Source organism: Oenanthe melanoleuca, chromosome 2, assembly GCF_029582105.1.
Source record: "Oenanthe melanoleuca isolate GR-GAL-2019-014 chromosome 2, OMel1.0, whole genome shotgun sequence".
NCBI lineage: Eukaryota > Metazoa > Chordata > Aves > Passeriformes > Muscicapidae > Oenanthe > Oenanthe melanoleuca.
Genome location: NC_079335.1, coordinates 148,132,763 through 148,146,736, shown reverse-complemented (window position 1 = coordinate 148,146,736; position 13,974 = coordinate 148,132,763). Strand labels below are relative to the sequence as shown.

General features: G+C 60.4%; 1 protein-coding gene across 3 annotated transcripts in view; it reads right to left on the bottom strand.

The window, feature by feature from the left end:
- The window catches only part of AGAP3 (ArfGAP with GTPase domain, ankyrin repeat and PH domain 3), a 116,825-nt gene that overhangs the window by 15,337 nt on the left and 87,514 nt on the right, over window positions 1-13,974 (bottom strand). For all 3 annotated transcript variants that reach the window (XM_056484189.1, XM_056484188.1, XM_056484190.1), the window contains exon 12: window positions 4,811-4,981. In XM_056484189.1, the coding sequence (XP_056340164.1) occupies window positions 4,811-4,981 (171 nt within the window). The remainder of the gene's footprint in view (window positions 1-4,810; window positions 4,982-13,974) is intronic.

Genomic DNA, 13,974 nt, shown 5'->3' with positions numbered 1-13,974 from the left:
CAGGCTTCCAATCAGCATAAAAATGCAGACTCGGGGGAAGGCAGCGAGGCGCAGGAGCCCTCCTGCACTGTTAACCCTCTCCTAAAAGCACGGCTGCCTCGGCAGCGCCCACCCACCCCGCAGGGAGGGCAGCCCCGGGCAGCGCCCCTGCCCCGGCAGCACCTCTGCCCCAGGCAGCCCCAGGCAGCGCCCCTGCCCCAGGCAGCACCTCTGCCCCGGCAGCACCTCTGCCCCGGCAGCCCCAGGCAGCACCTCTGCCCCAGGCAGAACCTCTGCCCTGGCAGCACCTCTGCCCTGGCAGCACCTCTGCCCCAGGCAGAACCTCTGCCCCAGGCAGCACCTCTGCCCTGGCAGCACCTCTGCCCAGGCAGCCTGCCCTCCTCTCTGCCACATCCAGCGTCTCTCACCAAGTCCTGACCGCCCACTGCCATGTTCTGTGGCACCTGGAACTAAGGAAGGAATCCCAGCACTGCACAAGGGCTGCAGCTCCAGCAGTGGCAGGGCAGGGACCTGCCAAGCCTTTCTCCCACCCCAGCCCATCCTCTGCTCCCTCAGCTCATCCTGGCTTGGTCAGAATGGTTTTTGGGGCTTGGTCTGTCTTGACAAGCAGGAGCAGTGGGGTGGGGAGAGGCACAGAGGGGCTCAGGCCAGGAGCTGCCCAGGCAGGGATGGAGGTGCAGCTGGGGCTCCCCTCACACAGATGAGAGAGGCTGCAGTGTTGGAGCTCTCCCAGTTCTGCTTTCTCCTGCACTGACACACACCAGTAGGGTATTTCTGCTGCTATTTATCCATGGGGAAATAGCTCACCCTTGACAATTAAGAGAGATAAATCTAATAAAATCAGACTCTAGTTTTCTAAATAAAGATTACTGATCATGCTAAGGGACCGTGCTCAGAGCAGGTGTGAAGCACCCTCAGCTCCCAGCCACATGTCACAGGAGACCTGAACTTTCTCACCAGCAGTGCCTCTATCCTCCCTCTGCTGCCCACCTGATCTCCAGGATGCTCCCTGGGCCAAATCCCACACCTGTGGCACCCTGCCCCACTCCAGGCTCAGCCCGTGGGGTCACACGTTTCACATTCCCCTCCTGTGGCCTGCCATGAGCAGGCAGCTCCTGAGGGATGTCCCTGCTCTCACTGCCCAGCAGCCAACACCAGAGCTGGGAACCTGCAGGGCCCCTGTGGGATGGGGACAGGATGGCAGTGGGGTGGGGGCAGCACATGGAACACTCCCTCTGCTGGATCAGACATTGCTCAATTCTCCTTCCCCAGCAGGACAACTAAACCCCTCACCCAAGGACTTCCAGAGCCCCATCTCACCAAGGAACCTTTCACAGGCAGCCCTGGGACCTCCTGGGCCCTTCTCTAAACCAGTTAGCCTTGGGGGGACCCTGGAACCCCACAGGTGGGTGCAGGGCTCCTGCTCTAGGGACAGACACAGAATGTGCAGGGGCAGGTTTATATGACTGTATGGCCCCATCCCATTGCACAACCAGAGCAGACATCCCAGAGCTGGGATGGCAGCCTACAGCCTTGCTATGTGCCCAGGATCAGCTCTGAGCACAGGAAAACTCCTCCCCTGCCCTGCCATGCAGAACTGGAATCACAGCGAGAGCCTGGCCTCTGGCAGAGCTGGGCTCAGGTGTGGTGCAGGGCTCAGCCCAGCCCAGCTCAGCCCAGCCCAGCTCAGCTCAATCCCTGATGGAGGGGTGGCTGTGCTGCTCAGCCCAGCCCAGCTCAGGTCAGCCCAGCTCAGGTCAGTCCCTGATGGAGGGGAGGCTGTGCTGCTCAGCTCAGCTCAGCTCAGCCCAGCTCAGCTCAGCTCAGCTCAGCTCAGCTCAGCTCAGCTCAGCCCAGCCCAGCCCAGCTCAGCTCAGTCCCTGATGGAGGGGTGGCTGTGCTGCTCAGCTCAGCCCAGCCCAGCTCAGCCCAGCCCAGCTCAGCTCAGTCCCTGATGGAGGGGTGGCTGTGCTGCTCAGCTCAGCTCAGCCCAGGCCAGCCCAGCCCAGCTCAGCTCAGCTCAGCTCAGCCCAGCTCAGCTCAGCTCAGCTCAGCTCAGCTCAGCTCAGCCCAGTTCAGCTCAGTCCCTGATGGAGGGGTGGCTGTGCTGCTCAGCTCAGCTCAGCTCAGCCCAGCCCAGCTCAGCCCAGCTCAGCTCAGCCCAGGCCAGCTCAGTCCCTGATGGAGGGGTGGCTGTGCTGCTCAGCTCAGCCCAGCCCAGCCCAGCCCAGCCCAGCTCAGTCCCTGATGGAGGGGTGGCTGTGCTGCTCAGCTCAGCTCAGCTCAGCCCAGCCCAGCTCAGCTCAGCCCAGTTCAGCTCAGTCCCTGATGGAGGGGTGGCTGTGCTGCTCAGCCCATCACTGCTGTGTGGAAAGCACTGCCCACCCAACAAATGCCCCTCCCTCATGACACTGGGAATCCAGTTCTGTCAGCTGGGGCTGAGGGGGACACAGAGCAGGGATGCAGCCCTGGGAGTGCCCAGGAGCCCCAGGCATGGCCACAGCGTGCTGCAGCCCTGAGAGCAGCTGGCCCTGGGCATGTGGAGCACTAGCACAGGGCACTGGCACCTGAGACAGGGTGAGCAGCCACCAGCATACAGGACAACACTGAGCACTGATGTGACAGCTCACCCCTCCAGCACTGGCTGCAGCAGCAGCACAGAATCACAGACTGGTTTGGGCTGGAAGGGACCAGGGCTCAGCCAGTCCCATCCCTGTCATGGGCAGGGACACCTTCCACTGTCCCAGGCTGCTCCAAGCCACATCCAACCTGGCCCTGCCAGGGATGGGGCAGCCTTCTCTGGGCTCCTCTGGGCACCCTGCTGCCTCACCACCCTCTCAATAAAACACTGCTTCCCTGCATCTAGTCAAAACCCATCCACTTTTAGTTTAAAAACATGATTCCTTTTCCTGCTACAACAGACTGTGCAGATCAGTCCCATCTGAGCCTCCAGTAGCTGTGCATAGAAGAGGCAGAGGTGAGCATGGACAGGAACAGGACAGGGAGCAGAGGGATGGAGAGCAGAAGGACAAGGGGCAGCACAGGGGACAGAGGGATGGGGGCACGGGCTGGCCGGCTCTCCTGTGCCACCCAGGGAAGGGCAGGGTAGGGCAGGGCAACACCCAGCATGGCTGCAGCAGCCCCCAGCTCTGCAGAGGAGAGGAAGGATGATGCCATGACAGCTCCTGGGGCAGCAGGGAACCGGGGCAAGGAGCTGCTGTGCAGAGGGTGGTGCCAGAGCCCATCTGTGCCAAGGTGTGAGCCTGTGAGTGCAGCAGGAGGGCACCAGGGCTGCTGCTGGGCACACTGTGCTCAGGGCTGGGCTGGGCAAGGGGCACCAGAGCTGCTGCTGGGCAGGGCAAGGGGCTGCCTGGGCTGGGAGCCTCTCCAGCACGGGGACGAACAGGCACACCCGAGTCCAGTGCCCCTGGCAATGCCGTGCCCCCATGTCCCAGTGCCCCTGGCAATGCCCACCCCTGTGTCCCAGTGTCCAATGCCCCTGGCAATGCCTGTCCAGTGTCCCCATGTCCCCGTGTTCCCCTGGCCATGCCCTGCTGTGTGTCCCAGTGTCCCCTGGCCATGCCCTGTCCCATGTCCCCGTGTCCCAGTCCCCTGGCCATGTTCTCCCCAGTGTCCCAGTGTCCCCTGGCCATGCCCTGCCCCTTGTCCCCATGTCTCAGTCCCCTGGCCATGCCCCATGTCCCAGTCCCCCGGCCATGCCCTGTCCCATGTCCCCGTGTCCCTGTGTCCCAGTGTCCCAGTCCCCCGGCCATGCCCTGCCCCGTGTCCCATGTCCCGTGTCCCCTGTCCCAGTCCCCTGGCCATGCCTTGACCCGTGTCCCCGTGTCCCCATGTCTCAGTCCCCTGGCCATGCCCCGTGTCCCAGTCCCCCGGCCATGCCCTGTCCCATGTCCCCGTGTCCCCTGTCCCAGTCCCCCGGCCATGCCCTGCCCCATGTCCCGTGTCCCGTGTCGTGTCCCGTGTCCCGTGTCCCGTGTCCCAGCCCGGCGCCGCCGGCACAGCCCCGCTCCGCGCTGCCCTGCGCTCCCCTCGCCCGCGCTGCCCCATCAGCAGTAACAGTCTGATTAATTCGCTTCCAGCAGGGAGCTGATGGGGCCAATGATGGAGCCGCTGCATCAGGCGCGCTGAAATTGATAGTTTTTCACAGTTACAAATGAGGAGCCTCCTCAGCTGCAAATGGCGCCCGCACAGTCGGACTCCGGTAATGATCATAAAGAGGCTCCTTTAAACTGCGAAAGCCCCTGGGAGCGGGCGGGGGGGCGGCTGCCGCGCTAATGAGAACTACAAGGGGCGAGCAGGCATGGAAATGGCTCCTCCACTCTTGATGTGCATTTAACTGCTTTTTTAGTGCGGCGGCAGAGCCAGGAACGAAGGAGTGATGAATGCAGCACAAAAGCATTTATTTTCCAATTCGGCAAAGTGGCTACGTTGGGAAATGTATGAATTATTTTAATTCACTCAACTGTCCTGAAACATCACTGAGAGCGAGTGAGCGTGGGGGGAGGGGGCGGGCTGCGCTCAGTGCGGGCTCCAGAGACAGGAATCACTCCTGTTCCTTCAGCTGCCCCCAGACTGGGAGACAGGGGTGCCAAGGAGGCGCGGGACGAGGGACAGCAGCGGTACCAGCACGGACAGCCCGCAGCAGGGCCAGAGCAGAGGGCTCGGAGCATCCTGCTGCACGGCAGTGACCCCGGCTGGAGCTGCCCCGCGGGACAGGGGCACAGCCCCGGGGACAGCAGAGGCCGTGTGTGACACCCACGAGGCCAGAGCAGGACTCAGGGCTACTCACCGGGGCCGGGGCAGGCGGCGGGGCCGGGCGCGGGCTCGCCCCACTGCTCGGCGCTGGACACGGAGTAGGAGCGCTGGTGCATCCCGTCCTTGCAGCTGAACCCCACCAGGCTGATGCCGCTGAGGGAGCGCTCCGAGTGCAGGGACGTGCTGCTGGTGGAGTGGGGAGCACCTGCAGAGCGAGCAGAGCAGGGTGACGCGGTGCTGCCACTCTGCCGGGGGGCTGCGAGGAGCACGGCTCTCTCCGGCCCCCAAAGGCTGCTGTGCCTCACCCCAAAGGTGCTGAGAGCAGAGCCCAGCACGCCCCCTCCCCAGAGAGACCCCCAGCTCGTGGGCTGCAGTGCAGCACCCGGGATGCACAGCACTCCCCACAGCCACAGTCCATGGCTGTCATTCCCACTACAGCCTCTGGCAGCTGGCAAACCCAAACCCACCCACGATCAGCACACACACTCCCATCTCTCAGCCCCACTCTCCTGTGTGTGTGTCCTGGCAGGAAATCCAGCCATGCTGGGGGCACTGGGAGAGATGTGAAATCACAGAAACCAGCAGGGGAACAGATTTCTGCAAGGTGAGGATGGCAGGTGGAAGTTCCTTTTCCCACTAGCTCAAAACTGCTGGGGCTGAGCCCAGGAACCTGAACCCCCAAGAGAGCAGTGATTTTGGGAACAGAGGCTGTCACAGAGGACAAGATCACTCAGTGATGCAAAATGGGTCAAGTGTTTCTGGATTACAGGAATACCCAAAATGCCCAGAATAGCAAACAAAATGGTTCTGGCAGGGAGCAGCCACCCTCCCGTTCGGTCTGCAGGCAGTCTGCCACAGAGGAGGAACCAGCCCCAGGGGTCTCATGCACCTGCCCACCACCAGCCCCTGCCACGCTCCCCACTGCAGAGCAAGTGCTCTGGGGGCTCAGGCTGAGAGCAGGGCCCTGTTCCTGCTCCAGAGCTGTGTCTCCTGCCCTGCCTGCAGGCACAGACACTGAGCTGGGACTCTCCCTGCAGCCCAGCTGGCCATGGCCCAGGGCAGGGCCGCAGAGCAGCTCCAGCCCTGCAGCCATGAAACAGCTGGCCTGCAGGAGCTGAGCCCTGCTCCCAGGGGACTGCTGCAAGTGGGAGCCTCCACGGAGGCAAAGGAACATCTGTGGAAGGAGTGCTGCACCCAGGACAGCCCACCTGCCTTGCTGTGTGAAACCAGACTCACCTGGCTGCCAGGATCTCAGCATGGCTGAGGTGGAAGGGAGCTCTGGCACCATCCAGGGCCTGGCTGAAGCAGGGCCCCCAGAGCCAGGGGCCCTGGCCTGTTTCTGGTGAGTTTGGAGCATCTCTAAGGAGGGAGATGGCACAACCTCCCTGGGCAACCCAACCCTGTGCTGTGCCACCCTCTGCAAAGAGCAGAGCCCCACAAAATGCCAGGTGAAGCCCCAGAGTTCGTACATAAATGTGTTCCTGTCCCTGCTGCTCCCATGAAAACCCAAGGGAGGCTACTGAGAGGTGCCCAAGCACAGCCAGGGCTGTGAGTGCCTGAGGGACAGCTCAAATACCCCTCCAAAGGCAAGTGCTGAAAGGAGGGTGATGTGGGCACCAGCCCTGCACCAGGCATGCCTGCCACCCACCATCACCACGATCACCACCATAATCATCATCATCACCACCACTGCCACCACTCCTTTATCACCAGCATGGCAGGTCCCTCCCACCCTCTTCTTCCCTGTTCCCATCCTGGACCAAAACGCCCTTTCCCAAAATTCAGAGCTGTGCAGGATCCCTTGAGAGCCTGGCCTGCAGCTCCTGCCTGCCAGCAGCGCCCACGGGGAGCCCTGCACCCCAAACCCATCCTGCACCCCAAACTGCCCTGCACCCCAAACTGCCCTGCACCCCAAACCCATCCTGCACCCCAAACTGCCCTGCACCCGAGCTGCCCTGCACCCTGAGCTGCCAGGACCTTCACCCCAAACTGCCCCGAACTCCAAACTGCCCTGAACTCCAAACTGCCCTGCACCCCAAACACACCCTGCACCCCAAACTGCCAGTACCTGCACCCCAAACCCTGAGCTGCCCTGCACACCAAACTGCCCTGCACCCCAAACTGCCCTGCACCCCAAACCCATCCTGCATCCCAAACTGCCCTGCACCCGAGCTGCCAGGACCTGCACCCCGAGTTTCCCTGCCCCCTGTGCTCCAGGACCCCGAGCCCAGGCTGCATGTTCCCCCTCCTTGCAGAGCCCCACCACGTCTCCTGCTCCAGCCTGGCTGCTGCATGTTCCCCCTCCCTCCCCTCGTTCAGCGCCACAGAAACACGTGTAAAACCATGACACTGACTTTGCCTCTAATTAGCCCTTAATTTACAAGACACACTCGGAAGGGTAATTAGCTGGTGCTCGGCTCCTGACTGCTGCATCCATCTCCTCTCTGCCTCCTCGTGGGAGGGAGCCTGCTGCTGCTGCTGCTGCTGCTGCTGCTGCCTGTGCTGCTGCTGCTGCCTGTGCTGCTGCCTGTGCTGCTGGTGCCTGTGCTGCTGCTGCTGCTGCCTGTGCTGCTGCCTGTGCTGCTGCTGCTGCTACTGCCTGTGCTGCTGCTGCTGCCTGTGCTGCTGCCTGTGCTGCTGGTGCCTGTGCTGCTGCTGCTGCTGCCTGTGCTGCTGCTGCTGCTACTGCCTGTGCTGCTGCTGCTGCCTGTGCTGCTGCCTGTGCTGCTGCTGCTGCTGCTGCTGCTGCCTGTGCTGCTGCTTGTGCTGCTGGTGCCTGTGCTGCTGCTGCTGCTGCTGCTGCCTGTGCTGCTGCTGCTGCTGCCTGTGCTGCTGCCTGTGCTGCTGGTGCCTGTGCTGCTGCTGCTGCTGCTGCTGCCTGTGCTGCTGCTTGTGCTGCTGGTGCCTGTGCTGCTGCTGCTGCTGGTGCCTGTGCTGCTGCTGCTGCTTGTGCTGCTGCTGCTGCTGCTGCCTGTGCTGCTGCTGCTGCTGCCTGTGCTGCCTGTGCTGCCTGTGCTGCTGCTGCTGCTGCTGCTGCTGCTGCCTGTGCTGATGGAGCTGCTGCTGCCTGTGCTGCTGCTGCTGCTTGTGCTGCTGCTGCTGCTGCTGCTGCCTGTGCTGCCTGTGCTGCTGCTGCTGCTGCTGCTGCTGCTGCCTGTGCTGATGGTGCTGCTGCTGCTGCCCAGGCGCCCCCAGTCCTGGTTAAGGCCACAGCCACGGAGCAGAGGAAGGTGAAGAAGGGAGGGCAGAAACAGAGGGATTGGGAAAAGCTCCTCCTGCAGAGGGAAAGTCCTGCAGGGCCCTTGGGAGTGCAGATGTGACCCCTGCACACCCAGCCAGGCCAGGAGCCCCAGCCCAGCAGGACCTGCCCTTCCATTACACTTCTGAGGAGCAGCACAGGCTGCCACAAATGCCAGGGCTTCCTTCTGAGAGAAGGAACAGCTTCCATCAGCCTCTGCAGCCCCTCCAAGCTCCCTGCACCCCACCCAGCTCTGGGGGCTCTCACAGCCCAGACCTCGTGCTGTGCAGCTCCAGCTCCTCCCAGGGAGCTGCTGGGGGCTCCCAGTAAGGCCAGAGTTCCAGGAATTGCATCCCTGTGGAAGTGACACCCTGGCAGCTGCTGGACATGGCCCCTGTAAATGGGGGGAGTGACAGGTGACAGGTAAATACCACCTGCAGGAACTGAGCCCCCAGACTGCTGACAGCTCCCCAGGCCCCTCTCCAGTCACTGCTTCCTCATGGCTCACATGGCCCTGTGGTGCCTTTTCAGGACAGCCCAACTGATGGTGTGGCACTGGATGGAAAAACACCTCAATCCAGAATGGCCTTTTCCCAGGCAAGACATGTGGCAGCTCCAGTGAAACACCTGGATCAGGGCAAACCAGGAATTCTTCATTAAGGTGTGGCTGCCCAGGGTGCAGGGTAAAGGGGAGTAGCCAGGAGGGCACCACCAGTTGGGAAGGAGACAATTTGCAGTCACAAGAGATCTTTTTAGTATCTCTAGTATTTTCAAGAGCAATTTGGCAGAATAAAACACAGGGTCTGGTGAAATTTCCTGGTGACATTGTGCTGGATGCTGCTACAGGCCCTCACAGTGTGGAGGAAATCGACTCTGGCACAGGGAATGGGCTGTGCTGAATGTCAGAGTGGCAGCAGCTGGAGAGCCCTTTTGGGCTCCCCTGGGTTTATGGCCAGGCACAGGCCAGGTCCCTCATGGAGTGCCAGTGCTCCCTCACAGGCACAGGAGTGTCAGCAAGTGCCCAGGGTAGGTGAAACACCCTAGCATGGAGCAAACCCTGATTCCTCGGGTGCTGCACACCCAGAGCACAGTGCAGATTAATCTACTGCCTGCCAAAGGGTGCCCAAGGACTCTTCAGTCACTGCCCCTCAAACACTTGCTGCCAACACATTTATTCCAAATAAACCCAGGATTGTTGTGAGTCACCCTGGGGTTCTGGCTCCCCAGTGCTGGCTGCAGCCTGCAGCTGAACACAGCTCAAAGCCTCCCCAAAATGTGGCTACTCAGGGCCCTGAGCTGGGCTGGAACTCAACTGCAGCCAGTGGGAAACCTCCACTCCCAAAGCAACCAGCCTTGGAGGGAGCCAAGGACCTGGAGAGCTGCCTGCCTGTCAAACCCTGCTGGGAGGATGTAACTCACCCTGTCAGCTGCCAGGGCAGGAGGTGGGATCCTTCCTGGGAGCCCCTGTGGCTGCTGCTCCTGCTCTGCCAGGCTGGGTTTCCAAAGGAAGCACTTGTGCTGGTACCTGGACATTCCTCCTGAGCAACTTCCAGGAGTCCAGAACTGGGGCTGCCTCTGACCCTGCAGGAGCCCAGGATGCAGAACTGTCATTTCAGAGCCACGAACCTCAGTGCCCTGTTTGGGAGCTGGTCACCTTGCAGGGCACCCAAACAGCTCCCAGACAGGGGGGCACGTTCTGGGCTCACACACAGACAGACAGACAGACAGAGAGAGCTGTCCTCCCAGCTCTGCTGGCAGTGCCTGTCTGTGTGGTCCCAGCTGAGGTGGCTGAGGTTTCCCAGCCCAGCTCCTGGCAGGGCCAGCAGGATGTGCCAGCTTGCACTCAGCAGGAGCCATCCCCTCGCTGGGCCTCACAGATGCTCTGGCACAGGGATCTCCCTCAGTGCAGCCCTTGCAGAGCCTGGCTCTGGGCACCTGCCTGTGCTGAGTGACCCACAGACACCCAGCTGCCACCAAAGGTCACTTGTGGTGGGCATGGTGCCACTGCCCTGGGACAGAGCTGGGCTGGCAGTGGCAGCAGGGTGCCCATGGCACTTCCCATTGCCCAGCCCAAGCCCCAGATGAGCCAGAGCTTCCCCAGCCAGCACAGCAGTCCATCTCTGGTTTAGAGGGCCCTGCAGCCAGGGCAGAGTCCAGCCCAGGAGCTGCAGGGCAGGGCAGACACTGAGCCTGAGCCTGAGCTCTGCCTGCCCACAGGGCACCTGCCAGCCCAGGCACCCCAGCCCAGGAGCAGCTGCAGGGCAGGCAGGGCTCTGCAGGGAGAGACAACTGATGGAAGAGCAGGGGGCGAGTCAGGCAGAGCCCAGAGCAGCCCCAGACTGCCCAAGCTCTGCACAAAGCCACATCCCAGCTCTGCCCCTCTCTCACTCTGCCTGAGCAGTGATGGATCTGCCAGAAAATCTGATCCTGACTTGAGCACTGCCAGCGCCAGGAGATGACAGTCACACTGGGTGAGTGGTTCCAGGTGTTAATTGCCTTTGCTGCTGAAATCTGGGCCTTATTTCTGGCCTGAGCTGTCCTCCTTCTACCACTGCCACTGGATCTGGCACATTTTATCTGAGAAGGAGCTCTCACCAAATTCCTCTTCCTATGCAGGTATTTGCAGGTGGTGTTAAAATCACCTCTTAACCTTTTCTCCAATAAGGTAAATATATTGAGCACATCAGATCTTCCTACAGGTGATTCTGAGAGCAGCTCCTGGTTTTTACAGCCTCTCCTGTCCATCATTTTTAGTCTCCTCCTGTGGACATATGAATCCATTAACCTGAGCCCTGTGGAAGTCCTCTCCACCCCAAAACTGACTGTCACCATCCACACATCTTCTGCAATTCCTGAATTAAATAATTCAGCCTTGCTGATTCCAGCATGTCCACATCTCCTACCTGCTGTTTAATTTGCTGCCTAATTACAGCTGGAATATGAAGAATTCATCATTCTGTGCTGAGATACATCATCTTGCCTCTTCCCAAACACCAATACAAGTGTTCACTGAACACTTGGCTTTTTTTCCTTATTAACCATTCTATGATTCCCACACAGTAATGTAAGAATGCTGGGGTTAGGATTCATTAGCTCCTAATAAAGTTGAAAAAACCCTTTCACTGTCTGTAACTGCAGTGGTTCCTGCTCTGCAGCCATGTGCAGGCTCCCATGCCAAGGGGGAAATGAGCTCCCAGTACTGGACCCACAGTTATTTCTTATGTGGAAACTCCATGGAGCAGCTGGGGATTAGAGACCTGCTGAGGTTCTCGTGGCTCAGCTGAACAACTGCCCCAGGTAAAGCAGCCCCTGAGCAGCTGCTCCCCCAGCCCTGGGCAAAGGTGAGTCTGGCATGGATGGGGGTGGAGGAGAGCAGCCAGCACACCCACAGCAGGCAGGACAGGGAGCACCTGTCCAGGAGCTGCCCTGGCTCACACCTGGAGCAGGAACACAGGAGCTGCCCTGGGCTCACACCTGTCCAGGAGCACACAGGAGCTGCCCTGGCTCACACCTGGAGCAGGAACACAGGAGCTGCCCTGGGCTCACACCTGTCCAGGAGCACACAGGAGCTGTTCTGGCTCACACCTGGAGCAGGAACACAGGAGCTGAGTTTTGCCAGGTAAAGCAGCTGGGAGAGGCTTTCCTCTGGGAGAAGGGAACAGAGCTGAAGTGACAGCCTTGTGCACATGTCCCCAAAAAGAGAAGCTCTCCTTGGGGTGGGCAGTGTTGGTGTCCCCATCCCCACACAGAAGGAGCTGGGGGCTCCCCCCCAGCAGCTGTGCTGTGCTGTGCTCTAACTTCATCATGATTTTGCTCCTGAATTCCCCATCCCATCACCTGTCAGGTGCTCCCCACACCTGTGGCATGGAGGGTGACCCTGGCTGCCCCTGAGCCCAGAGTGCCACAGCCTTTGTGTGGTGCAGCCAGAGTGAGTCTGGAGCACCTGGAGCTGGAACAAGAGGCAGAAGGGTCCCTCTGAAGGCTGCTCACAATTGATCACTGCTGGGTGCTGTGCTGGCATGGGATGGCAGCAGGAGCCCAGTGCAGCTCCAGCTGCCTGTGCCACCCCCACCAGGGCCACCAGCCTCCAAGCAGCTCAGCTTCCAACCCCTGCCCAGCACTGAGCCACTCCTTTGGCGTGGTGCTGTTAACTTCATCACTCCTCATAACAGACACAGCAGCACCGTGCAGCCAGCTCCCTGCACCTGCTCCTGCTCCTTCTCACCATCAGGGCAGAGAATGAACAGCTCACATCTCCTCCCACCAAGACTGACACATTTTTAACCAGTACAACCTTCCTTTTAACTTTCTGGTATCCAGTAAAATACTCTTTAAAAACTCCTAATTATGCTTCACTTTTCTTTTTTTCCCCTGTTTAAAATCTTTCTCCCAAAAGATCTGGCACGTAATTGCTTCCAGCTTGGTGAAATTGGCTCAGATACATTTTTGTGTGCATGTGTCTGTGCATGTGTCTGTGCATGTGTGTGTTTAATACTCTATTTCTGATCTCACAATTTCACTCTGCCTGGACACCAGCACAATACAGCCAAGTTACTTTTATGTAAGGCACTACTGAATTTAGTTTGGTGAGTGGCTGAAGTGGGGTAACAGTGATCTCCTTGGCAGCTGCTCTGCAGTTTGGAACCAGAATTCACAAAGTCCACAGAAGCTTTAGTGCAACTTCATGAAGTCCCTCAGTGACTTTACCACATTAATGTCATTCTCCAACACGTTGCAAAGAATTATCCCAGGAAAGCAAGGTGCTGGGAATGAGCAGCAGAGGTGATGAAGGAACATGGTCTGTGCCCCAGATCATTCCTGGCCTGTTACTGTGAAGAGAGGTGTCACTTAGGGTCCCTGCAGAAACCTGGAATCACAAGCTGCAGGAATGTGCAGGAAATGCTGTGTAAAACAGAACCCAGCACAGATCCCTGGGATGGTGGAGGGAGATGGACATTGGTGAAGGCAGCACCAGCCAGGTATTTACACTGAGATTTCAACAGGTGGCCACTAATTACACCCTTCTAGCTTATCCAGGTGCCCCATGCAAGGCACCCGAGCCAGATGCTCCAGAATTCAGAATGCTGAGAGCTACAGCCACAGCCCCCAGCCTGGCTCTGTGCCCTGTGTCCACCTGGCTGCCCTGTTCCCACTTGGCTGCCCTTGAGCACACCTGGCTGCCCTGTGCACACCTGGCTGCCCTGGGCACACCTGGCTGCCCTTGGGCACACCTGGCTGCCCTGTGCACACCTGGCTGCCCTGGGCATACCTGGCTGCCCTGGGCACACCTGGCTGCTCTTGAGCACACCTGGCTGCCCCGTGCCCACCTGGCTGCCCTTGAGCACACCTGGCTGCCCTGTGCACACCTGGCTGCCCCGTGCCCACCTGGCTGCCCTTGAGCACACCTGGCTGCCCTTGGGTACACCTGGCTGCCCCGTGCCCACCTGGCTGCTCTTGGGCACACCTGGCTGTCCCGTGCCCACCTGGCTGCCCCATGCACACCTGGCTGCCCCATGCACACCTGGCTGCCCTTGAGCACACCTGGCTGCCCTTGGGCACACCTGGCTGCCCCGTGCCCACCTGGCTGCCCTGGGCACACCTGGCTGCCCCGTGCCCACCTGGCTGCTCTTGGGCACACCTGGCTGTCCCGTGCCCACCTGGCTGCCCCATGCACACCTGGCTGCCCCATGCACACCTGGCTGCCCTGTGCACACCTGGCTGCCCTTGGGCACACCTGGCTGCCCTTGAGCACACCTGGCTGCCCCGTGCCCACCTGGCTGCCCTGTGCCCACCTGGCTGCCCCATGCACACCTGGCTGCCCTGGGCACCTTGGCCAGCCCTGGGCAGCTCTGCCCACCAGGGCACTCTGCTGCCTGCTGCTCCCCTCTCCCTGCTCCTCCCCTCCCTTTCTCCCAGGCCTTCTCCCTGCTCAGCCCTGCACTGCACAGCCCCTCAGAGAC